At 39.2% G+C, this 26448-nt stretch overlaps 2 protein-coding genes across 2 annotated transcripts; one reads left to right on the forward strand and one right to left on the reverse strand.

The window, feature by feature from the left end:
* Positions 1 to 8160: 8160 nt before the first annotated feature.
* On the forward strand, positions 8161 to 8877 carry LOC141631601 (uncharacterized). Its single transcript, XM_074444250.1, has one exon. The coding sequence runs from the start codon at positions 8161 to 8163 to the stop codon at positions 8875 to 8877; it is 717 nt and encodes a 238-aa protein (XP_074300351.1).
* Positions 8878 to 21718: 12841 nt separating this feature from the next.
* On the reverse strand, positions 21719 to 25993 carry LOC141631602 (uncharacterized). The gene is made up of 8 exons (XM_074444251.1): positions 25921 to 25993; positions 25694 to 25786; positions 25307 to 25564; positions 25105 to 25221; positions 24609 to 24908; positions 24124 to 24374; positions 22120 to 23379; positions 21719 to 21952 (listed from the first exon to the last, which is right to left on the reverse strand). Exons 1-8 carry the CDS (start codon positions 25991 to 25993, stop codon positions 21719 to 21721), a joined length of 2586 nt encoding a protein of 861 aa, XP_074300352.1.
* Positions 25994 to 26448: the final 455 nt, after the last annotated feature.

The following is a 26448-nucleotide window of genomic DNA, read 5'->3' on the forward strand; positions in this document are numbered from 1 at the left end:
AATCTCATGTTTGTTTGTCCATGTGAAAAAAGCACCTTGAGCAGGAATATCACATAACCCACAATAATCAACACACTCCTGGAAATCCCTAACCTCAGCATCAGTAACCTCTGATCCAATTCTCTCATTCATAGCTAGCACGTTGTTAAAGTCACCCATAATAACCCAGGGACCTCTAACATCATTCTTCATACTCTTAAGAGATTGCCATAAGCAAACACGTTCAGCCAACCTATTAAATCCATACACCATTGATAACCACCAAGCTTTCCCACTTTGTAGGAAAGTAACTCTAGTATGCACCACCTGAGCCTCACTTCTTAAGACTTCCACATCATAATTACTTGCATCCCAAATAATCCAAATCCTGCCTCCATCATGGCTATCATTATTATGAACCATAGACCAATGAGAGCCAATCCCTTGATGAACTTTATTAATAGTAGCAGTTTTTACTCTAGTTTCTAACAGCCCACAAACTCCTAAATTATTCGAATGCAAAAACCATCTAATATCCTTATATTTATTTACACTATTCATACCACGCACGTTCCAGAAACCTATACTACCCATTCTCAATGACAAGGCCTTGCTCCCCTGGTTCCTCTTCAATTACTTGATATTGCACAGAATGCTCAAGCACCTCTAAGAAAGTTCTCCTGCCACTTCCCATGCTCATTCCCCCTTGTCTAGTAAACTCAGTCAAGACTCTTGCTGGTGAGAAAGGAGTAAAAGACACAGGTATTGGAGTAACAAAGCCTCTGGAAAGACTAATGTTATTCCTGGGTTGGATCCTTAATGCACCAGCAGGTGGTGGATTCAACAGCTCGTGTACAACAACAAGGTTGTTCCGCACCCTCTCCTTTGGGACCCACTTTTGTCTGACCTGCTTTTGCCCTTTCTGCTGCTTTGTCCTGCAATCCCGAGCCAAATGCCCCACACCTTTACACTCCGTACAAATGGTAGGCCTTCACTCATAGTGCACAATCTGCCTGTGCAAAACATCTAACTCATTAGTGAATTCTATCACATCAGGCAGGTCAGCCCCCATTTTGACTTCTAGCATCACCCTCGCATGCCCTATGAAGGTTTTCAGTTGAGTATTGCTATCACACCTCACAGGAACCCCAACCAGACCTGCTATTTTGTTCAACGCATTCCCCCAAAACTTGAGAGGTAACCCATAGAACCTGATCCAGATTGGTACCATATCAACAGTCTCACGAATCAGCTTAGCAGTCGGAGTCCATTCCTTGACAACCACAGGTTTGTTATCAAAGAGCACAGGCCTAGACTGTAAGACCCTTAACTTCATTTCCTCAGTTTTGAAACGGACAAGGAATATACCATTAGAATGGAAAGAGATCTTATCATATTCAGTATATCCCCATACCCGTTTTAAAAACCCATCAATAATCTTAAACGGAGGATTCACACCTAGTACGTAACAGTAGACAGCAGTCGACCAATACGCTAGTTCAGATTCAGTATCATCAGAAGTCAGACGAAGAGGACTTACTCTTTCCGAATCAGAACCTGACCGCGAATTCACCTCCGTCCAAGTACTCCCATCATCAGATTCTTCTTCAGCGATTGAATCCATACTACGACTGAAATTGAATGGTCTGATTTCACCATCCTTATCAAGAACGCAATCCTCAACCTGAATATCAACCTGAGAATTGTCAATTTCCTGATCGAGATGATGAAACCTAGAACCATATTTATTATTATTTGAATTACTACTACTAATCTGTGTTTTTTGAGGAGTTTTTTGTGAATTATTACGGTTTACTACTCTAATTACTCTATTAGATTTAGTAATGCAATTATGCTAAAATCTAGAGAGAGAAACGAATTACTCTATACCAATTTCTTCAACATTCTTAAGAGTATTTATATGTTTTTGTGATAATGGTTGTACCGTTACTCTACTCATCAATATTGGAAGAAAATCAGAGAAGTTGATTTATGGTTCCTGAATTTGTCTCCGATAATTTTACTTGATGATATGACAAACAGGGCATGGTATTGTCTACAAATTTGTTAAAATCATGCATGTGTTTGATGTCCTCTGTGCGGAGCGAATGGATGTTAATGCATCATAATTGTTTGTTGGATATTTTAGCGGATCAAACATTGCACAGATAAGTACATTATACTTATTATATACCTTTAATGTTTGATAAATAATTGTAACTTTCTGGTCATCTATGATGTGCACCATCTTCAAAAGTTATGTTTCGTATATTGTTTTCTTTGATTGCCAAAAGCAACAAAGTGGATAAATAATCACTATTGCATCGAGTTTTGATAAAAGTGAATTGATTCATCTTAAATATGTGTGGCATGTTAACTACATTTGTTGTGGTATTGCATTGTTGATCAATTATTACTGATGTTGATGCATGATAATGTTTAGCCTGAAGTCAGTTATCTATCCATGAACAAATGCATCATGAACTATTTTCAACATGTTTGTTTTAAGAATCAACAATGGTTATTATATCAATGTGGAATTTATAAACGATTTTGATTTACATGTATGTATTCATGATCGTTTATATGCTGTTGAAACTTTGATTGTATACTTAATGTATTCCGTGAAACCGTTGTATTTGTGCAGTGGGTATTGCACTATCAATTTTTATTGTTTAGTTGAAGTGCATACATCTTGTTATTTGGTTTAATAACCGACAAATGTTTGTTTGATTTAATCATGTCTTTTCAAGATTAATCAATGCATGGTGTAGTGCATGTTATGTTACATAAAACCTAAGATCATTTTGAGTTGTGATGACGGTTTATTATTCATTTGGTCCTTGGTTGTTATGGTATTCGTTTAGGGCATTTTATCAAAGTGAATTTGCATGATATTTTGCTGGTCAAATTTTGATGAAATGACATGGAATTAAGAATGGTAGAAAACCATTCTGTTATTTATAAATTGATTCTTTTGCACTTATATCTTATAAAGATTGATTATATTTTATGACATGGTTAAGAGAGTATCTCTTTGGTTGTCCCAAGTTAGTATAGAATAACAACTTGGTTGTTGTCTATAAGAAGTGGGTGTGAATATCTTTTCTAGATCTTCCTTAACATAATACACGATCAGGCGGAATTGAGTGGTAAAACACGAGTACTCGTATAGCTCAATAGCATAGTGCATTGAAGTTTGTGTGGTGTATAGTCAATGTTTATAGTGACTTGAGACACACACGGTTGTTTAAGGAGAGAATTGGAGTATCACCCATGAAATGTGACACGGTCTTTGTCGAGTTTTTGTCTCATTGGCGGTCACCACGAGTTCTATGGGGTGCAAGCTTAATGAGATGGTTCTTTGTATTAACTTTTGATAAGAGTTGTTATTTGATCATGCATGATGTATATCATGTGGACTATCTATGTAAACATATATGTTTGTTTGATCAATTGGTTTAAAAATGATCATGGTTATTGTTGTGGTTAATATGCAAATAACTTTATGATCTCATGAATATTAGAGTGATTAATGTTATATTTATGATGTTTGATCATCAAATGTTTTAATAATTATGTTAAAAATTGGTTATTACTTATTAGTTATCATGTGGGTTGACTATGTTTTAGTTGAGTAACATTTGATCGGTTATATAGTATTGTGGTTAGTGTTCTAACTGTCTTGAAATGATTGTTTAACATGCCAATAACTTGTGTAAAGCTATTTAAAAGTTTGATTATTTAATTAATTTTATCATATAATCTCGGGAATGATGATTTGTGATAACCATGGTGAGATTATGGCGTCATGGTGGTTTAACCATGTAAGAGGTACATCAATAGCATTTAATGTACAGTTATTTGACGAGTCCGGTAAAGGAGTAGTCATTTGTTGTAAGATTATTGACAAGTTGATCTTTGGCATATACCAAAGATGATTTACCTTATAAAAGGTAGTTCTGTTATCGTGTTCTTCTATGGAGGATATAGGGGAGGTAGTATGACCCTTGGTATTAGGATCAAGGGTTGGATTTGGTAAAATGATATTTATCTTGATTGGCGGTTATATGGTTGGATTTGGTATGAAAACCATCATGCTTATCCTATTAACAATCTTGTATTACATACATTTTATGTATATGTATATATAAGGGAAGAGTTAGAATAATTCATACTAACATATTAACATTTCAGATTTTGGAAAGACAAAGCAAGATTGATAAAACTTCATTAAGTAATCTCTTTATCTTTGCCTAGATGAAGAGAGCCTCAACCGTCTTATCCTACAAGGGATTTCATGTAACCCAAGGCATGAAATAGGATCGAAATACTCTTAAGGAAAGCGTGCTATTCGTGATTCAGTTGATATCCAAGTTTACGATCATTATCACTGTTACCCTATACAAATTTTACCAACACCATTTTCCATGTTAATTAATCAATGTTTTTTATATTGTGATGTATTCCCTTGAGATGTAACGAATTTGTAAGATCGTATTCCATTCTAATCTCGACGGGTTCTTTACGTTTTTATTTATTACTAAGAAATATTTTAACTAAACGTGTAGAAACTGTTGACTTGAGTCGGAGGGAGTATTATTTGTCAGGTCTACTTGTGATGTACTCCCTTGAGATAGATCGTATTTCATTTGACATTCAATGGGTCCTTTATATTTTTATTTATTACTGAGAAATATTTTAATTAAGGATACACATATCTAGAATCCGTTTTTAAAATAATGCTCAAATATAGTATTTGTCGTTTTGGGTCGGTTTTGAAAATATTTGTCAAAATGGTGTCCACGTAGGCCCGGGTTTTCAAAACTTGAAACACGGAACTAGTAAGTAGGAAAAAAAACTTTTATAAAATGGACTAAAGCAAACACACCATTGGGAATGGTGGGTTTTGGGAATGAAACACGCCACTCACATTGGCGTGTCTATGTATAATTTTTTTTTTTAAGTTAATGGGAGTTTGTCAGTTGGAGAAAAAAAAGAACTGTAAAAACACGCCAATGCTAATGGCGTGTTTCCTTCATAAAACACGTCATTGATAATAGCGTGTTAGTTCCGTATTTTATGTTTTGAAAACCCAAGCCTACGTAGACACCATTTTGACAAATATTTTCAAACCGACCCAAAATAGCAAATACTTTATTTTTAAGCATTATTTTAAAAATGGATTCACATATCTACCACGCACAAAACATACTTGGAAGCTGGATTTTCTAAGCAACTAGTTTTATACCCGTGCAAAAATTGCACGGGTCATAATAGCAAGCGCTATTATTATATACATGAACATATAAGTGAGCGTGATTAAATGTTCAATACCGTGAGAATATAAATAGTACATATTTGGAGATTCGGATTTTGATAAATATTAGATTTGAATATTAGATAATATACAACCGTATTTTATTAGAATTATATTAAAAGTACTAGATTTTGTGCCCGTGCGTTGCACGAGTTTCAAATTTGACTCTCCTTTAATTGTTGTGGAACTTTTTTACCATTTTAAACGGTGTTCACAATTATAAGTTTTCGTTAATACTACTAAAATTGAAGGCAAATAAAACAGTCGAAGGAAATTATAAACATTAACATCATGTTACAATCAAGTTGGAATTAAAAACAATTAGAGTACCACTTTTGGGTATATATAGGGTTTAGTAACTAATCCTTACTTAAGATGTGTTGCCTTATATTTTCGAGTGAAATGATACTATCCGTGTAATACTACGGATTTTATAAGCTAAGTACTCGACCGAGTAGAGCCTACTCGGCCGAGTAGTGCCAAGAGTGTAGTTTGTTTGGGTTCTGCCGAGGAATACTCGGCCGAGTATGGTGAATACTCGACCGAGTAGAGGATACTCGGCCGAGTATACATTTTACTCGACCGAGTATCCGGTCTGACGGGTTATATTTTTTCCGCGATTGATTTAGAAAGGATTAGAGTTATTTATAAACGCAAAACAGTTTCCTATTACATTTCATAAAACCTAATCACTCAAACGACGCTCTAATCCTCTCTAAATCTCCCCTTGTGTGTGTGTGTGATCATAGCAAGTGCATTCATCCTTTGTTTCTTTCGCCGGTAAGTCTTTATCCCTATGTTGTTGATGATTAATTATAGGGTTTGTCTTTATTCATGAATTGGAGGAAATGGGGTTTTGCAGTTAGTGATTGGAACTATATGATTGTTGTTGTAGGTGACGATGTGGTAATTGTTATGCATTTTTATGGTTGATTGCAGCGTAAGCGGATTGCGAAAAGGTAGGGTTTCCCTACTCAGTTCTTATGTAATTGAATTGAGATATTTGTTGTATTGTGTATGATTGTTGTCTGCTGATCATCGGAGTGTTGGTGTTGTGGTGACGGTGGTGATGTGGTTGTGTTGTGACGGAAGTGGTGTTGTGGCAATTTGTGATCTTTGTGGTATGTGTGATGGTGGTGGAGTCACTTGCGGGAGTGGCTTCACACCCTAGTTCGCCCTCCGTGGAACCCGTCACGGGAGAGGATGTGCACATTAAGGGACAGGGATTGTTAGTCGCTCGTTGATGAGCTGGACTAGGTGGGGATGGGCTGCGGTCACCCACTGGCGGTGAGGATTACCTGTTGCGATGGGTAATCTAGTAGGGCTACACACTTCGGTGTGTAGTCGGTTAATGTGTGAAATTGGGAGACCGGGGATGGAGGATGATCAGCCGGTTACATTATTTGTTTGTCTTATTTGAATTATGCGGTAACTGACCCCGTGTTGTTGTTTTGTAAAACCTGCGGTGATCCATTCGGGGATGGTGAACAGATATGACAGGTAATGCAGATGTTTAGTTATGGGACAAACATGGGGAGACATCACTTCGAGTCTAGTTTCCGCCGTTACGAGTTTAGCCGTCAATGATTTCAGTTGTATTGAAGTTCTTACACTTTTAGTTTGAGTTGATTTGAGATAATGTATTCGCTAACTCTTTATACTTTAATAAATGTTGTTTGGAAATTGTAACTTTGATATACTAACCTCGGGAAACCGAGATGGTAACAGCCTTTCATGTTAGGGTAGTCCTTGGTAAGGTACCTTGGTATGAGGGGGTGTTACAATCCGTCCTAAGGAAAACTAACCGGTAACGGTAAGTCGGAAATTATTGAATTTACTTGAAAAAGGGAAAAAAAATATTTTAAAAAGAAAATTAATCTGCAAACCCTCAATTGAATACGTTAGTGTGAGTATGTCCTTTTCATTCCCAAAAACCAATCCCAAATGTATAATCCTCCCCCAAAAAAAATCCCCAATTTCTCATCTTTGTATAATTTGAGTCATTATTAACTACTTTCGAAGAAAAATACACATAAAAATCCTGTTTTATGATAAATTTGTGGAAAACGTTTTACACAAGTATTTGTGTTAATAAGAATTCTCATCTTTGTATAATTTGAGCCATTATTAACTACTTTCGAAGAAAAATACACAATTCCAATTTTCTCAATTTGAACTCACTTTCTTATATTTTCTACTATTAGTATATTGTTACGTTTCAATGTCTATTATACTCTCAAAGGTCATCAATGCTAAGTCAGTTTTCTCCTCTAATTTTGTTTGCATACATAATTGTTAGAATAACAAATATCTTGTGTATATTATTAGGAGATATGGATGCATATTGTTGAGAGATTTGGTAAGATATGTATCGTGTATTTAGGGTCATTGGTTATTCAGTTACCTAGTTTAGTGGATTACCTCCTTTGTATATATTGAAAGGTTGTACGCAGCTTCTGAAATGAATTGATGAACTATTATCTTCCCAATTCATCCTGTTCCAACTTTCACATGGTATCTTGAGCAAAAAAATATATACAAAAAACAAAATGATCCTGTTTATTCATTACGTTCACAGTCGACCAAAGTATGACTAGAGACGATAAACAGAAAGGAATAATGGGGGGTCCAAAGATCATCCCTGTAACTTCACCATTGTATTTGCATCCCTCGGATAGTCCAAACTTAACGGTCACACAAATCGTTTTCAATGGAAACAATTATGATCTTTGGGCAAAGGCTGTTATGAATGGACTAGATACGAAAAAGAAAGTCGCATTCATCGAAGGGAAAGTTCAGAAACCCATTTGCGACGATGGGAGGAAACCATCGAATCTGTGGCATGGAGACAGTGTAACGCAATGATTAGGGCTTGGCTTCGTAATGTAATCAACCCAAAGTTACACTCGAGTATAACTTTTTCTGTACCAGTTCACGAAATATGGGAGGAGCTCCGTGGTAGGTATTCAGCCGGAAACGCACCACGAGTTCATCAGTTGAAGACCGAACTCAATGAGTGCAAGCAGGGATCAGATTCCATAGTCGAATATTACACTCGACTAAAAACTATTTGGGATGAATTAGAAAATTACAGCAAAGCAAAGGGGTGTACCTGTGGAGCAGCGGCTTCGATTGCGAAAGAGAAAGAACAGGAGAAAGTTCACCGGTTTTTAATGGGATTAGATTCGAAATTATACGGAAACATTCAAACTAACCTATTGATGGAAGACCCAATTGCAATCCTCACTCGTACATATGGCCTGATCTTGCGAGAAGAACGTCACGCATCCATGACCAAAGTCAAGGAAGATCGTATTGAAGCAGCAATGGCAACACAGGGATATGCAGGAAGAGGAAGGAATGATGAAGATGGGACATACAAACCGCCACAGTGCACACATTGCAAGAAATTCTACCACACCGAGGCAGATTGCTATGATAAGCATGGGTATGAAGAAGTTCGAGCAAGAGACATAGGGCGTGGTAGAAGAGGAGGCTATGGAGGCCGCGGAACTGGAGGACGCGGACGTGGCTGTAATACCCGCCCTTTTAGAGACCCTTTGACTATCATTGATTGACCTTGGGAGCGGAAGTAGTCTTAGGAAAGTATGCCAAAACCTGTTTGAGCTGCGTGTTAAGGGTGGTACTCGATAGAGTAGAGGCTACTCGATCGAGTAGCTAGGGTACTCGATCGAGTAGGGGGCCACTCGATCGAGTAGGTTGGGTACTCGATCGAGTACCGGGTTTTCAGCGAGGGTTTTATATCGCGTTTTGTTAAATCCGCATATCACTTCCGCCACTTTCCTCCTATCCTTCAGTCGCCCCTTTCCCTTCCCTTCACCTCAAAACCTCCATGGAAGCCTTTTGAAGATTCTTGTGCCTGAGGAGAGCGTCTCTTGAGTCGGGTAGCGGTCTTTTGCTGAGTTTCTCCCTAATAGGTATGTCATAGTCATCATCTGTGCCTTTGTCTCTATAGTTAGGGTTGGCTTGTTAGTAATAGATGTTTGTATGATGGTTATAGGCTTTGCTTGGTCGCTGGATATGTTGTCTGTCGGCGTGGATTGGTTGCGGATGCGTAAAGGTAGGATTTCCTACTCAGTATTAGTCCCATAATGGGATATTGGTGATGTGCTGTAGTTAGTTGTTTGATATGATGATTATTGTATTGTGTTTGTGGTTGTGATTGCTGTTGATGGTTCTCGAGATGCGTTCTCGGCTGAGTGGGGTCACTTGCGGGAGTGACTTCACGCCCTAGTTTCGCCCTTCGTGGAACCCGCCACGGAAGGGGATGTGCACATTAATGGGACGGGGTTATCGCTCGTATGATGAGCGGGGCTTAGGTGGGAACGGCTGCGGTCCCCCAGCAGGCGGTGGTCCGGTGGACGATCGAGTGATGGTTTGGTTGGATTATTGTGATTGCGGTTGAGACTGATGTCATTGTTTGTATTGTTGTTTGTAGTTGCCATTGTCGTATCTTATCTCAGTACTGACCTTGTTTGGTTGCTTGTTTGTTATGTGTCTGCCGTGATCCCTTATGGTGAGCAGTCGGTCTTAGCAGGTGTTGATGTCGTGGATAGCTGGAGTCCGGGCGGGGATGAGTCTTCACGAGATTTGTTTATAGTAGCGAGTAGCTTCCGAGTTGTACCTTTTACATCGTTTGTTGTTTAAACCGCTTGTAATATAATTTAATAGTTCTTTTATTGACGTTTGATAATTACTTTCCTCGGGCGACCGAGATGGTAACGCCCTTATATGCTCAGGAAGGCCTAGTTAAGGCTCCTCTGGATATGGGGGTGTTACAAAGTGGTATCAGAGCGACGATTTTGGAACCTGTAACAAATGAACATAATGAACGTAGAGAGTCTAATAAAATGAACCTGGTGTATGTGTAATGGGAGCCCCGGCTGATGCTAGATTTTGGGTGAGTAGGCGCCCTCATTTCAAAATCTTGGCCCCATGACGCTTAAGCCAGTCACATGGGATGGGAATGTGGAGTCCGTGTGTCTATGAGTGCTATGTATGTTAATTGTGCCGGAGCTACCTCCGGTTAAGTTTTTGTTAGAATTAATAGAGGTGTGATAGTAATGTTTGGGCCGATTATGGTAATTATTGATAAGATTATTGAAGCTCGTTGGATGAGTAGTGAGCTTATATGATGGTTATGAGATATGTGACGAAAACTTATGTAGCTGCTATGATGGTAATTATAGTATAGTGAGTTATAATTCGAGACATAGCATATGGTAATGCGTTATTGCTTTATAGGAGGGTCGAAATTTTTCCGCTGCGTAATATTTGATTCGTGCAAGGTGAATTGCTTATGATAGAATGTAAGACATGATCGAATAAGTTGTTTAAAAGTATGCATTTATGCGAGAAGTGATAGATTCATTTATTATGAAAATTATGCAATTACATGACAAATGAAAGAATGAACTAATGTTAATTTAAATGTTTCAATTTAGTAGTAATATATAAAGTAAGCTTAAATGTAATACGATGACGTGATTATGTTTACGGAAGGTTCGGTAGCAGGTCAACCGAGTAGGGTAATGGGTGTAGTGTACGTGGAATAAACTTCATTTGTTTGGCAATATGGTAGGCTTTGTTAATAATAGTAATGCGTGAATGAACTTGATAATGAGTGCCGAATTCCGAACTTAGTTGGAATCGACACGCGGTGTTGTTTTTGCAGGAATCTTCAAGTTACTTCGTACTTATGATCGAGTACTTAACTATACTTGACCGAGTGCGAGTGCTTACTTGACCGAGTAGACCTCACTCGATCTAATTAGGAAGCTATGATGTCGGGATGTGGGAAAATTCCTGCAGTTACTCGATGATTTAGCTCCTACTCGATCGAGTAGGGTGGTACTCGATCGAGTACCCCAGGCACTCGATCGAGTAGGTTACTGTGCAGTAATTCCTACGGGTTTTCTTAAAACCCTTCATCTTTCTATTTCTTCCTCTTATTCCTCTATATTTCGACACACCTACACCTAAATCACTCTCAAATTCCTTATTCCCTCTCAAATCCTTTCTTTCTCTTGGGTTAGTATTGAATCTTGGGGGTTGATTTCTTAGTTTAATTTCATTTCTCTACTTGTTCATCAATCGAGGTATGCTATTCTTCCTAATGTACATGGTTTATTGCTTTGAATGTGCTAAGAAAGTAAAACAATCTGAAATTTTCGATTATAATGACCAATTTGGTGCTTTTAATTGTTGAAACATGATTCACATGCCTTCTTTTCATGTTTGTTGATGGTCAATTGCTGTAAATTAGATTAGAAATTGCAAAGATTGAACCCGAAATTTCTAGGGTTTCCAAAATTGAAATCGATTTTTGGTTGTTTTACAATGATTAGATGGAAGAATTGAGCCTTAAGTATTGTTTATATCATGTTGGAGGATAGATTTTGATGATTTTCCCCTTAGAAAGTTGCCTTACAACTCCGTCTTAAAAGTGCCTTGAATGGAAATTCGGGATTTATAATTGAAAAATTGATGTTGTAATTGACAGTATAAGCATGAGCTGAACTTCATTATGCTAATAGAATCGATGAGTGATGAATATATGCCGAAATTTTCACAACTGTAAAGACCGTCTGAAAATTTTAGTTGAGTTGTTGAACATAATATGAAAGTGATGATGATATACCATAAATTATTCTTTCTCTTGGATTAGTAACATGTAATTAGCAATGTAAATGGAACGACCTTTAGAAGCATGCTAGGATATTCGAATTGCTGAGAATATGTGTTCACATGCCAATTTTTTTTCATAATTGCGGTTTATAAGTGGCTACAAACTGAGACTATATGTTAAAATTGAGGAAACCATTAATGAAATGCGTGTACCTAGCTGAGCATCTAAGTTTAATGGCATGATTTATGTGTTTCAAATATTGAATTGGTTGATGAGTTAGGGAACTTGCTAAGTATATAGAACTCAAATTGTATGAAGTATATGCCTACATATTTTATACAAATTGTTTGACCTTATACCTAAAGCAGATGCCGAGACTGAACCTTGGAACCCGCCAAAGCAAACGAGGGAGGGGTAACCCACCTGAGTTAGGGGAAGGAAGTTGGCCTGTGGTACCCGCAGTCCCCGAATACCCTACAGTTGTTTTTGTTGACTTCAAGCAAAGGGAGCGTTTTGTAGCCTTACAAAAACGCAAATTGAGACCTACAAAGTGTATAGACACCAGTGTATTAGAGGAGTTGGAGATAGAGACGGATGTCCGTCACATATTCGAGACCTTGGGTTTTACGGGTTTGTATAGGATGAGGAAGCATACTTACCCTTTTCTTACCTTGGAGTTCATGAGCTCTTTTAACTACGACCCGGTGGGTCGGTTTGCCGTTTAGTTTAGATTGATGAATACCAGTTTTTACGTTGACTATGGACTGTTTGCCTCTCACCTTGGGTTGGCCAAGCCTCCCAAGGACTCCTTTCTCGACATTCCAGCTGAGTGCGGCGTCTGCCGCCTAATGCCTTGCTTGACTGGGAAGCAAGCTCCCACCTCGAGCAACATGCTGATTAATGATGTTCAGCATATTACCTTGAGGGTCTTCCTCCGTTCTCTCTCGAACCTCCTCTATGACCGAAAAGATATCAGTAAATTGAATAACCATGAGGTTTTGCTTTTGATGTCGTACCTCAACCCGGAGCGGGCCAGGAAAGTGGTCTTTAATGCTCCTTCTATAGTTTGTGCTGCCCTTGCCTTGATGGCTTCTTCCTCTTCCCGGTACCTGAGTTGTGGTGCTATTGCCACTCGGTTAGCTGAAAAGCTAACCTCCTTTGAGGCTTCGTCGGCGTACGTGCCTCTAGCTACCCCAGTGCCTACCATGGATCGTGAATACTATCTCGACTCGAAATGGTTGAGGACCTTGGGCGACGGCGCCCTAGCATGGAGGGTGCATGGGATGAGTTGGATGAAGATTCCAGCTCCTGAGCACCTCCCACTCACGGAGCCCTTGGAGCCGACAGTAGTGACGGTGGACTCCGATGATGAGGAGGAGGAGGATGATGACGGACCCCGCCAGCTACAGACCTATCTCATCGACGGTACCATCCTTGAGGAGATGCCGGAGCCGACGAAGGGCGAGAATGCGGGAGTTCAGGCGGCAGAGAGGCCTAGAGTGGTGAGGGGACCCCGTCGAGTGAGAGAGGGGGCCTCGGAGACTAGGCCACGGCCAAGTAGCACCGAAGAAGAAGCGTGATCTTTTCCATGCTACCCTTACCTCGACACCCCGGAGACGCGATCCCGATTACAGCGGAGAGAGTGTCATCTACCTTGACACTCCGGAACATGCACGAGATAGCCTACGCTCAGGGGATAGGGACCGAGGGATCGCATCCGGTGTGGTGGAGTGGAGTCGGGGACTACACAGGGGTTTTCCATTCCTACGGGATGGATCAGTCGACGTGGGGGGCACCTCAGTCCTTCCCTTACGGTGGCTTGACCCCATGGTACGTGGGCCCGGGAGCAGGAGCAAGAGGTGATGCGGAAGTGGGTTCTTCAGGTGCGGGTATGGCTGGAGGTGGTGGTGGTAATGATGAGGTGATGTTCGAGCAGCAGCAGCAGCAGCAGGAGGAGTGATACTCCTCATTCTTATCTTTGTTGATAGTAGTTGATGTTAGATGGTGATATTACTGTTAGACTTTGGTAGTCGTTTCCTTTCATTATTGAGACTTAGTTGGATTTGTATGATTGGCCATAAGGCCGGAATTGCTATTTTAACCTTTTGCAGGATAATTGAGAGTCGGGGCATCATCCCGACTCAATTTATGTGACAGTCATGTTGTTATATGTTGGTTTACGACGGGTTATGTAAGGTACTTGACCTGCAGGTACTCGACAGAGTACCCCACACTCTATCTAGTAGCTGCAGGGAAGGAGGAGAGGAAACATTCTGATCTCGGGCTACTCGATCGAGTAGCCAAGACACTCGATCGAGTAGCATGGCACTCGATCGAGTATCGCTGCATACTCGATCGAGTAGCACTATTACAGGAGGTTTTTGGAAATTAAAAATGTTCAATTGTTTTATATTTGCGGGTTTAATGTTTAAAGTAGTTGTGAGTACGTAGTAACACCTTTGAACCGTTAATTTCATATGTTACAAGTCATGATTGAAGTTTTATAAGCATATTTGTTATCATTAGTAGGGCGGCCATAATTTCTTGTTACTTTAATATTGCATACGCCCCATTACGATTTATTTGTCGGAATTGTAACTCTGCCTATATTTGTGAATATCATTTTAACGTGTGTTGTCAACAGTAACTAGTCGTTCCGGTGACTTGAGCACGATTTCTAATTTAACGAGTATGTAATTAGCGAGTAATGTCCACAACAAATAATATGGTTTTCTTTAAAGATTAAGATGCAAATAATAAATAATATGCGTTGAAATTAGGGTGGTGAACTTCGGGGACGAAGTTCCTTTTAGAGGGGAAGAGTAATGTCGCGAAATAAAAAGGCTGTTTTCGAATAATGTTTTGCTTGTTTATAATGTTGTTGGTATTATGTTTTGCTTTAATTATTTAAAGTAAAGGGGTTGTATGTTTCAAGAGACGGTCACGAAAAATAGTTATAGTGTGATAAATCGTACTCGAATCACGTTGCCAAGTAACATGGTGGCGTTGGTTGTACCATATGATAATTGATATGAGACATGTCCTGATCGATAGTTTGATAGTCGATACTGTATGTCGATACCGTATGTCGGGTGATCGTAGGTGGTGATTCGCATGGCGAGTTTGACGTTTCATAGGTATATAGAGTAACGGTTAACGGTAATAGTGCTTGCATGATAGTAGTAAAAGTCATTAGATATAAGTATAGACGGTGATCATGATGACAGGGGGGGAAATGGTATTTCCAGGGAGTAATGGGTTGAGCGGGAAGATGAGTAAGGACGTGCTGTTCTCGTGTCTCGAGTGGGAGATGGGTGAGGTGAACTTCGGGGACGAAGTTCTTTTTAAGGGGGGAAGACTGTAATACCCGCCCTTTTAGGGACCCTTTGACTATCATTGACCGACCTTGGGAGCGGAAGTAGTCTTAGGAAAGTATGCCAAAACCTGTTTGAGCTGCGTGTTAAGGGTGGTACTCGATGGAGTAGAGGCTACTCGATCGAGTAGCTAGGGTACTCGATCGAGTAGGGGGCCACTCGATCGAGTAGGTTGGGTACTCGATCGAGTACCGGGTTTTCAACGAGGGTTTTATATCGCGTTTTGTTAAATCCGCATATCACTTCCGCCACTTTCCTCCTATCCTTCAGTCGCCCCTTTCCCTTCCCTTCACCTCAAAACCTCCATGGAAGCCTTTTGAAGATTCTTGTGCCTGAGGAGAGCGTCTCTTGAGTCGGGTAGCGGTCTTTTGCTGAGTTTCTCCCTAATAGGTATGTCATAGTCATCATCCGTGCCTTTGTCTCTATAGTTAGGGTTGGCTTGTTAGTAATAGATGTTTGTATGATGGTTATAGGCTTTGCTTGGTCGCTGGATATGTTGTCTGTCGGCGTGGATTGGTTGCGGATGCGTAAAGGTAGGATTTCCTACTCAGTATTAGTCCCATAATGGGATATTGGTGATGTGCTGTAGTTAGTTGTTTGATATGATGATTGTATTGTGTTTGTGGTTGTGATTGCTGTTGATGGTTCTTGAGATGCGTTCTCGGCTGAGTGGGGTCACTTGCGGGAGTGACTTCACGCCCTAGTTTTGCCCTTCGTGGAACCCGCCACGGAAGGGGATGTGCACATTAATGGGACAGGGTTATCACTCAGTATGATGAGCGGGGCTTAGGTGGGAACGGTGCGGTCCCCCATCGCGGGTGGTCCAGTGGACGATCGATGATGAGTTTGGTTGGATTATTGTGATTGCGGTTGGGACTGATGTCATTGTTTGTATTGTTGTTTGTAGTTGCCATTGTCGTATCTTATCTCAGTACTGACCTTGTTTGGTTGCTTGTTTGTTATGTGTCTGCCATGATCCCTTATGGTGAGCAGTCGGTCTTAGCAGGTGTTGATGTCGTGGATAGCTGGAGTCCGGGCGGGGATGAGTCTTCACGAGATTTGTTTATAGTAGCGAGTAGCTTCCGAGTTGTACCTTTTACATCGTTTGTTGTTTAAACCGCTTGTAATATAATTTAATAGTTCTTTTATTGACGTTTGATAATTACTTTCCTCGGGCGACCGAGATGGTAACGCCCTTATATGCTCAGGAAGGCCTAGTTAAGGCTCCTCTGGATATGGGGGTGTTACAGTGGCAGAGGTAGAGGACAAGGTACTTACCAGGCAAATGCGATGGGTACCAATACGTCTTCTAAGAATTCGGAAAGTGTTGCTTCAAATCTGCCATTTACAAATGAAGAGATCGAGAAGTTGAAGATACTGCTGGGTGCAAGTCCAGATGATGGTGAAAAATTAAAAGGTATGAAATTAACAATTGATGTAGAATGGATGATTGATAGCGAAGCTTCTCATTATATGACGGGAAGACAAGATTTGTTAGCTAACGCCTGGACAGAGGATGTGTCAAAGGTTAGCCTACCCGATGGACGAGTGGTAGAAGCATCCATACATGGAGAAGTTCGATTGAATGAAAAATTTATTTTAAAGGATGTCTTATTCGTCCCAAACCTCACCTGTCATTTAATTTCTGTTCGACAATTAATAAGTGAAAATAATTGTACCATAACTTTTTATTCGGATCATTGTGAATTGAAGGACCCGACTACGAAGATGACGATTGGACGCGGTGAACATCGACAGGGAGTGTATTACTTTCAGTTCAAGAAAGAAGAGGCAGCAAGGAAAGTGACGGTGACAAAGGACGAGAAATTATGGCATAAGAGGTTGGGACATCCATCCAAAAGTATTTTTTCACAGTTTTCTAGTTTAGTTGGGTGCAAATTACATTGGAATTCGGATACTGTTTGTGATTCTTGTTCTCGAGCAAAACTTTCTCGATCCCCTTTTAAGAGGAATAATAAGAAGTATGATGTTTTATTCGGATTAATACATTGTGATATATGGGGAAAATATCGGGTAGGAAGTTTGACACAAGCACACTATTTCTTAACCATTGTAGACGACCATAGTCGGGGTGTTTAGGTATATTTAATGAAAGACAAAAGCGAAGCCGGAGATTATTTGAAAGTTTTTTGTCAAATGGTAAAGACCCACTTTGAGAACTGTGTTAAAAATATTCAAAGTTTCGGTAGTTCCTGTTTCGGCCCAGAGACAGAAGGTGCGATAGGAGGACAAGAAGAAGCAAGGATGGGCAGGGGCGGGAGAGAGAAATTTGAACCAAAGTGGAAGCAGGATTATTATTGCAAATCAAGGAAAGCAATCACTCCAGTGTCGAATGCTCATCCCGAAAAATCGAAGTCTTCGTCGTCAGGTACATGCTATCCTTTATCCAAATACGTTGTTACAAATTGTTTTTCTTATTCGCACAAGGCCTTTCTAGCCAAAATTGATGAAGAAAAGAAGCCCACAACTTATCGTGAAGCTGCGCGAAGTGAGCAATGGCGAACTGCCATGAGAAAAGAAATAGAAGCATTGGAGAAAAACAATACTTGGAAAATTGTTCCACTGCCACAGGGAAAGAAAGAAATCGGATGTAGATGGGTTTATAAAATCAAGTACTTGGCTAATGGTGAAGTCGAAAGATAGAAAGCAAGACTTGTAGCCCAAGGATTCACTCAAGTAGAGGGAGTCGATTTTCATGAGACGTATGCACCGGTTGCGAAGATGACAAGCGTTAGATGCATGCTTGCTATTGCCGTCATGAAGGGTTGGAAGATAGAGCAACTAGACGTAAATAACGCCTTCTTTCATGGTGATCTCGATGAAGATGTTTATATGAGAATACCGCAAGGTTTTGAAAGAGAAAAAGAGCATAAAGTTTGCAAATTAATGAAGTCGATTTATGGGTTAAAACAAGCCTCTCGGAATTGGTTTGCGAAACTAGCGGAGTCAATGAAAAGGTACGGTTTCGTTCAATCTCTAGCGGACTATTCTTTGTTTACCTTTAATCGGGAAGGAGCTTTTATTGGAGTTCTAGGTTATGTGGATGACATGCTTGTTGTTAGCAATAATGACAAAGCTTGTGTTAAGTTCAAATCGTTTCTTGATGCACAATTTGGTATTAAAGACTTGGGGAGATTAAAATTTTTCTTGGGAATTGAGGTTGCGCATGGGACGAATGGGTTGTTTCTTAATCAACGGAAATATGCTATGAATATTATAGAAGAGAGTGGTATGGCAGGAACGCGGACTGTGTATACGCCCATTCCACCTCGTCACGATTTAGCTTTAGCCAAGGGCGAGATCTTAAAAGATGTGATGAAGTATAGGCGACTCGTTGGACGGTTAGTGTATCTTACAATCACGAGACCAGACCTCGTTTATGCAGTACATATTTTATCACAATTTGTCAATGAACCAAAGACGGAGCATTGGGATGCAGCATCACGTGTGGTTCGTTACATCAAGAGGAATCCTAGTAAAGGCATTTTGATAAAGAAGGCAGGGGATTTCCAGTTGAGAGGATATTGTATGTGACTCGGATTATGCCAATTGTCCGATCATGAGACGATGCTTAAGGGGGTATTTTGTTTCTCTAGGGCAGTCACCTATACCGTGGAGGACAAAGAAACAAGTGACGGTGGCAAAATCCACCGCGGAAGCCGAGTATAGGGCGATGGGAGCAGCCACCAGTGAATTGATATGGCTTAAATCTTTCCTCGGCTCCTTTGGTATTTTTCACACTGCACCAATGTCTTTATATTGTGACAATCAAGCCGCACTACATATAGCCAAGAATCCGGTTTTTCATGATCGGACAAAACATATAGAAGTTGATTGTCATTTCATTCGTCAACATTTGGTGGCGAAGAACATCAACACTTTCCATATACACAGCAAAGAACAAATAGCAGATTTATTTACAAAGGCACTTGGAGGTGAATTGTTTGATCATTTGCAATACAAGTTGGGCCTCGGTTTACCTCGTTCTCCAACTTGAGGGGGAGTGTTAGAATAACAAATATCTTGTGTATATTATTAGGAGATATGGATGTATATTGTTGAGAGATTTGGTAAGATATGTATCATGTATTTACGGTCATTGGTTATTCAGTTACCTAGTTTAGTGGATTACCTCCTTTGTATATATTGAAAGGTTGTACGCAGCTTGTGAAATGAATTGATTAACTATTATCTTCCCAATTCATCTTGTTCCAACTTTCACAATAATTTTGAAGCAATAGGAATTTAACGTAGCTAAACTAATTGATACACGTATTAGTGTCACGTGTAGTTTCGTTGCCGATTTTTCTCTTGTTGTTTGCCTCATAGTATATTTAATAAGATGATTTCCTTCCTTCCTGTATTGCATCCCTGCAATATCTATTAGTGTATCATTATTTCTTGAGCATGCCCATGGAGTTCTTGTACGGCAAATTTATGCCGTTGGTTTTTTTACGGTTTTATAAATCATGATATTTAAATTTAAATGACTTGAAACTCATTTTTCTTTAAATTTATATAATTATCATTCATCTATTCATGAATATAGACTACTAGTTTTAAACCCGTGCAAAATTGCACAGGTATGTATTTGGGCCGGGAAGAATTTTTTTTAATGTATATTTGTTTTTGCATTTCTATTGTACCTATCTAAATGGTCTAAATCAACGATGTACATAATTAATGTTTAAATTTGTTAAAAACATGTCTTCACATGCACTGGTTTATAAGGAAATAACGTAATCTAATCTTGTAAATAAAAAATGCATACATACAAAACTTTACATTCGGATAAAAGAAATATAATCTAATAATCAACTTTAACAAATGCAAGTTATTCTAAAAATTGAAAAATTTCATGATACACTACATTAGTAGTCGTAGTAGAAGTACGCATATCTGAGTCACAAATTAAAATTTTCAAGCCTTCTTTTAGGGTGACCCTGGAAAGTGCGACATAAAGCTGGCCATGACTAAACACTGGTCTTAGAAGATAGATGCTGACCTGAGATAAAGACTGGCCTTGACTCTTGTTTATCGTCATTGCAAAACAAACAGCGATGGGGAATTGTCTTCTACTGAAACGTACCGGAAATCTACTGGTGTCCGATGGAGTAAGTGTTAGTCGAGCAATATGCACTCTATCACCTTTATGACTACCAGTTAAGACAAAGACATCTTATCACGCGTGCCCCCAGATCAGTCACAATTAGTCTAGTGCCGTTACACAACCCACGTGATTGATCAATGTTTCGCAGAAGCATCACCATAGCACCGACCTTCAACTTCAACTGGTGATTCGGGAGTCCGGCACATTTAATACTGTTGAGGAATTCAATAGAGTGAATGTCACCGCCACCTGTACCTCTGTCATCACTACACACCTCATCGGAGCTTAAATAAATTCTCTCATCCTTTTTAATAAGCGACAAAACGTATTCATTTACTGATTCAACAATCTCGTGAGTAGGGGCCAGGATTGCCCTTTGTTGGAGATATTCCGGATTCCACAATTGTGCTAGCAGATCCGGATAAGTGACATCTACTAATGTCTTAATAGGATTCGTCACATCCCCGAATTAGTAAGTCTATTTGGTAATTCTAGATCAACTTCTCCATCATTTTCACCGCCTGCTATACCATCTCCAATCTCCAAGAGCCATTCGGAGAATTTTCGTAACTCCTCAACATTGTCAGTTGAACTACCAACTTGCAATCGCATATTTTTGGTCAATCTAAGTACCTATAAGTGGTATACGTTTTAAATTATATAAATACAGTACGACAAAAATAATTTAACTAAGACTCACATAAAACGGTAATATTGATATTTAAAGAAATAAATATATATACCTTGCAGAAAGACCATAAATACGATGAACACAGGGATGCAGCCACAACATCTGCTCTACTTCCTTTTGAAACAACCGGTAATGTCTGTCTAAAATCACCCCCGAATACCACAACTTTCCCACCAAACGGCACTTCAAAGATTTCCCACGTCCAAAACACGCATAACATCTTTTAAACTTTTATCAAGGGCCTCAAAGCAATGCCTATGAGTCATCGGTGCTTCATACCATATTATGAGTTTAGCACGTATCAAAAGTTCAGCTAAATCACTCTTAGGGCTTAATTCGGGAGCATATGGAATCCTCCGTTACATTAATGGAAATTCCAAACCTGGAATGAGCCGTTACACCACCTGGTATCAATGTTGCTGCAATTCCACTTGACGCAACAGCCACAACAATATCGCCCTTACTCCTGAAACAGGCACACAAGGCTCTCCAAAGGAAAGTTTTCCCAGTTCCACCATATCCATAAACGAAGAACACCCATCCTTTGTTATTTAAAGCGACTTCCATCACTTCATTATACACCAACCTCTCGCTCATCAGTCATTGAAGATAACTGAATCTCATGTTCTTCACTCAAGGATTGTCTATCGTACGACAACGCATCCATGAGTAAACTATTTCGATGATGTGTCGTTGCAGACATGTCTGGGAACGACATTCCCTCAAATCGACGAAGTGAACTACCATTTATTTGAAGAGAATTTTCAATATCAATAAGTGCATAATTTTGCAACTCTTCATCGGTAAGCTGTAAATCTTTGGTTAAAAAAGTTGCAATATTATCTATGTGATTTTATATCTTAAAGCAATCAATTAATAGAATAGATGAAGGTAAGAATGCGAAATATGAAGAATTGTTTTAAAGTTGTTCTAATTAAAATAGCGGTAAATGTTTACTATTAAATGAAAACACACCTTGATTGTTAAGAATAGTGCGTTGCCTATGAAGGATGTCGTCCGATAGCAGTTGCCAAGTTTCGCCCCGGACTCGCTCGGCATAGACAAAGTGCCACAAAATAATAACGTCACGAACAAATTTCTCGGTAGAAGCGGACCCCAATCAGTTTTTCGTTGATAGTCGCAATATACTCGATCATCACCAATTAATCCCAATGCATAACATGCTTCTCTAAATGTCGGATGAACAAACTGATTCACAGTCCTAATATCCTCAAAACATTTTGGTCCCTTAACGTGATTCAACATTACTCTCATGAAATACAATTCACCACATTGCGGGGGAACGTGAACCAACCTACCAATTGTAAATCCTTTTTTCCTAAGGCTCCATTGACGAAGTTTCTTTTTCCAAACAAATTTGGTTGGAAATTCACAGTACAATAATTCTTTAGCAACCTGCATCTCTTCTACTGTCGAATTATCACAGCCCATCCAATTAAGAAATTGTGACACTCCGAGCGAAGTCTTTTCTACGACCTCATAAACCCAATCATCATCGTGGAAGACAATAGGTTGCTCATCCGGAAGATGGTATTGTAGCCTTTCAACAGCAGGAGTTGTGTAGTGGATATCAAACCTAAAAATTCTCCAAGCGGCTTCACATGCTGAGAGATATCGACAATCGTAAAACCTCTTAATCTCATCAAATCGACCAGGGTCCTCCTCATTACATCGTGTATAAGACGACTGCATGGTAACTCGATCAGACCCCTTGTTAATGTACTTAAATAGGTACTTTATGGATCTAGATTGATTACACCATTCGACATTGATATGAGCCCGATATTTCAACAACAACTGAGAGTTATATGGAATGACAAAATCATTTCCCAGGGGCACATCATCTTTAATCACCGTAACTCCTTCCTTGCTTCTCTTGTATATAGGGTACCCATCACCGCCAACCGTTGTTCTCTCGGTGCAAGGCTTTGGGTAATATTTTGAGCACTTGCCTCCGACCATGCACGGACATGAGGGCTTTGCTTTACCACACGGTCCATGAAGCATATACTCGCAAACAACACTATGTAAGACGGGATTTGTAGTCGGATCAGGAATCTCTGCGGAAATGATTTTGTCAACATCTGCGGCTGTAGGAAATTTGTCCTCCCGATGTAGGAACAATACTATATGGGCATGAGGGAGTCCACGTTTTTGAAATTCAATAGTATATACGACTGCAAAAAACATGTTCATAAATGTCATTAGATTTTTCTACAGTAATGCTAAAAAAGCAAACGATATATTAAATTAAAAGATTAGCAATTGGTAGTACCTCCTCGCGCTCTTCCAAAAATATGTCGATCCTTTAAGTCCCTAATCAACTCATCAAGCTTCATTTTAAAGACGCGATGACAATATCCGGACGATCCTCGGGTCGCAAGCCTCTTTTAGAAACAAATCGTACTATTTCCGGCCACTTTGGATTACAGGTGAAGGTGATGAATAAATCTGGATAACCAAACCACTTACAAATAGTCATGGTATCGAGGAAATTTGCTTTTTCCGATTTGTCACCTCCGGGGAAAGAAGAAGGCACGATAAACCGAGTACCCGCCGAAGATGGCTCAACATCTCCTCTTCCAACAACATTTGAGAGGTTCTTATAATTATCAACTCGAAGTCGATCTTGGTTAAAACGAATGAAATTGAGCCTATGCGATTCGACCAAAGATATAACAATCAACTAAAAATTGGTGGAATGCCTTACCGGATAATAAGATCGTTGGAAATTCAACATCCTGGTGGTGTCTCTATAAGATGATAAGCAAACCACTCCCTACACGTTGTTTCTTCACGTGGTTGGTCACTCCCCGCTAACACCAATAGAAGAAGCACTATGTAGGATACCCTACCTATACCCATCTTCTCCGGATGGAATTAACAAAGGATATTGTAAGGGGGTGTATAAAGGGTGAAACTCGTTATCCGCTGTAAACCACCGCACGACCTTCTCACAATAATATCTCGCTTCTCCATATGTGGACCAATATCACCCTCAATTAAAGCCGCTACCTCTGAAACTGTTGGAAGATTGTAAGTTCTTCCATCACTTGATCTCCTTGAAATCAGTTTGATACTCACTTCACTATCTATATTTTCAGTCAGTCTATCCCTAACCTTCCTAAATGTCTTTGCAATTGTCTTGTGCGAGTCAATCATATTTTCCAACAATCGTATTAACTCGTCATTGAACCTTGATGGATCCCCTGGACAACAATTAAAAATAAAATTATTGCCTACGAAAAATATTATTATACAAAAAAAGTTTTTTATGGAAAGATAATATATTTACCTAATTGCATTTTTTCGATTTTGAACTTCCTCTTCCGTGTCATAAATGTAAAGTTGACAGAACTTTGGCCTTGCATCTCCGGTCGGTACCAAAGTCCCTATCCGATGGCAATTTTGACCTCCCATCCTAAAGGTATACGGTCCTTTACCTTGATTGATGGAATGATCGATTTTACCGCCCATAGAAGTGAATGAGAACATCGAGTTATAAGCTCTAATGTTTTCTCTATAATGATTGCTAAATCGATGCTGACCGGTACACAACGACTTTATAAGTTCAGGCGGCTGCTGTAGAAATGCGAGTTCAACTTTTCCATCAGAACAATAAAGTGAGAACTTAGGACGTCTTGTACCACGTCTTTTATCTTTTCTCTCCTCAAACCACATCAACGCGTGACATTTCTCGCACTCATATTCTGCATCACCACAGTCCCAATATCCTTCCCATGCTAAACAGTTTTCAAAACATAATTCATAAATTGAGACATAAAAATTAGACTACAATAACGAAACCATGTTGCAATTAAAATTAAAAAATAAAAAGTCATGAATGAACTAACCATCATTATTTAACGGCACGGAAGTATTTTGCTGAATTCTCGAGGATTCGCCATCTGAATAGGATGCATTTAAAAAAACAACTACCGGGTGTTTGTTCAATTCGGTTTACAGACGGAATCACTTCATTGAAAGTTTCACCATATTCAGCACATAGATCTCTCACTAAGCGCTCAACAACATCGGTCGGACTACATATAAGTTCTACACAACGTTTTTAATTAAAATTAAGACATTCACAAACGTTAATACATGTTAAATGTAAAAAATTAAATATAGATATATATACCTGTCACGTTGGAGGTTGCTCGTGTCAAATTGACCGTATTTTGAGAAACGTCACTATGAACGCTACCAGCACGTTTCTTAGAGAATCGCAACTGTCTTTTTTCTCTTGCCGTTCTTGCCCTTAACTTATTAGGCGTTACAATAACAGTGTTGGAATATGATAGAGGAGGATCAGTAAAAACATTACTTGGCGGGGTTGTTATCGCTATCTGCTCACTTTTAATTCTTCTGCTGCTTCGGTTACACGGAGTATGAGAAACTGAAAATTTCACAATTTGTAATGACTTATTATAATTTCTAAAAACAACAAATGAAACATGATTAAAATAAAAATGTAAAAAATTGAATATATGTAGTAAAATATTAACAATTAAAAATAAAGAAGTACCGTTGCTAATGTCAGATAGCGGTACTCGAGGATTTGACATTGATTGTGGCGTATTGTCCGTAATCATCAAGTTTCTTTCTGATATCCGAACACCTATATTGGTAAAACATAACGACAAAGACAAATTATGTCAAACGTTATATTTTATTGTACATTTTGAAACTGTAAACAACGTGGACTGTATGTAAACTCATCTCGAACAAAATTAAAAGGCCAAACGATATTACAAATGGGCTGACAACGACCCAATTTGCAGTCAATATCTCGAAAACTCAAATTTGGGCTCACGAGTTCTTTCATTCTCATCCAACCCAAGTAAGAAAAATACCCTAATACTAACCTATCTTATACTAATTTGGGTCCAAATCTTTCTACAATTCCCGTCTAGCCCAATTCCCGAACAAAAATTAAAAAACAAACAGTACCAAACATGGGGTTATAGAAATGTGAATTTGGGCCCAACCTTTTTACATTTCCCGTCCAGCCCAAATGACGAAAACCCTAATAATTACCCCACCTATATATAACCCCTCCCCCACAAGAATAACAAATTGAGGGGGAGTGTTAGAATAAAAAATATCTTGTGTATATTATTAGGAGATATGGATGTATATTGTTGAGAGATTTGGTAAGATATGTATCGTGTATTTACGGTCATTGGTTATTCAGTTACCTAGTTTAGTGGATTACCTCCTTTGTATATATTGAAAGGTTGTACGCAGCTTGTGAAATGAATTGATTAACTATTATCTTCC

Source organism: Silene latifolia, chromosome Y (assembly GCF_048544455.1).
Source record: "Silene latifolia isolate original U9 population chromosome Y, ASM4854445v1, whole genome shotgun sequence".
NCBI lineage: Eukaryota > Viridiplantae > Streptophyta > Magnoliopsida > Caryophyllales > Caryophyllaceae > Silene > Silene latifolia.

What these genes read in the sequence shown, in the direction of transcription:
- LOC141631601 (XM_074444250.1), top strand. Translation starts at nt 8,161, where the DNA reads ATGATTAGGGCTTGGCTTCGTAATGTAATCAACCCAAAGTTACACTCG.
- LOC141631602 (XM_074444251.1), bottom strand. Translation starts at nt 25,993, where the DNA reads ATGAAAGAACTCGTGAGCCCAAATTTGAGTTTTCGAGATATTGACTGC. An exon ending in AGCAACCTCCAACGTGACAG is followed by an intron (nt 25,222 to 25,306) that starts GTATATATATCT and finishes AACGTTGTGTAG; the next exon opens with AACTTATATGTAGTCCGACC. An exon ending in CGATCATTCCATCAATCAAG is followed by an intron (nt 24,375 to 24,608) that starts GTAAAGGACCGT and finishes ATTGTTGTCCAG; the next exon opens with GGGATCCATCAAGGTTCAAT.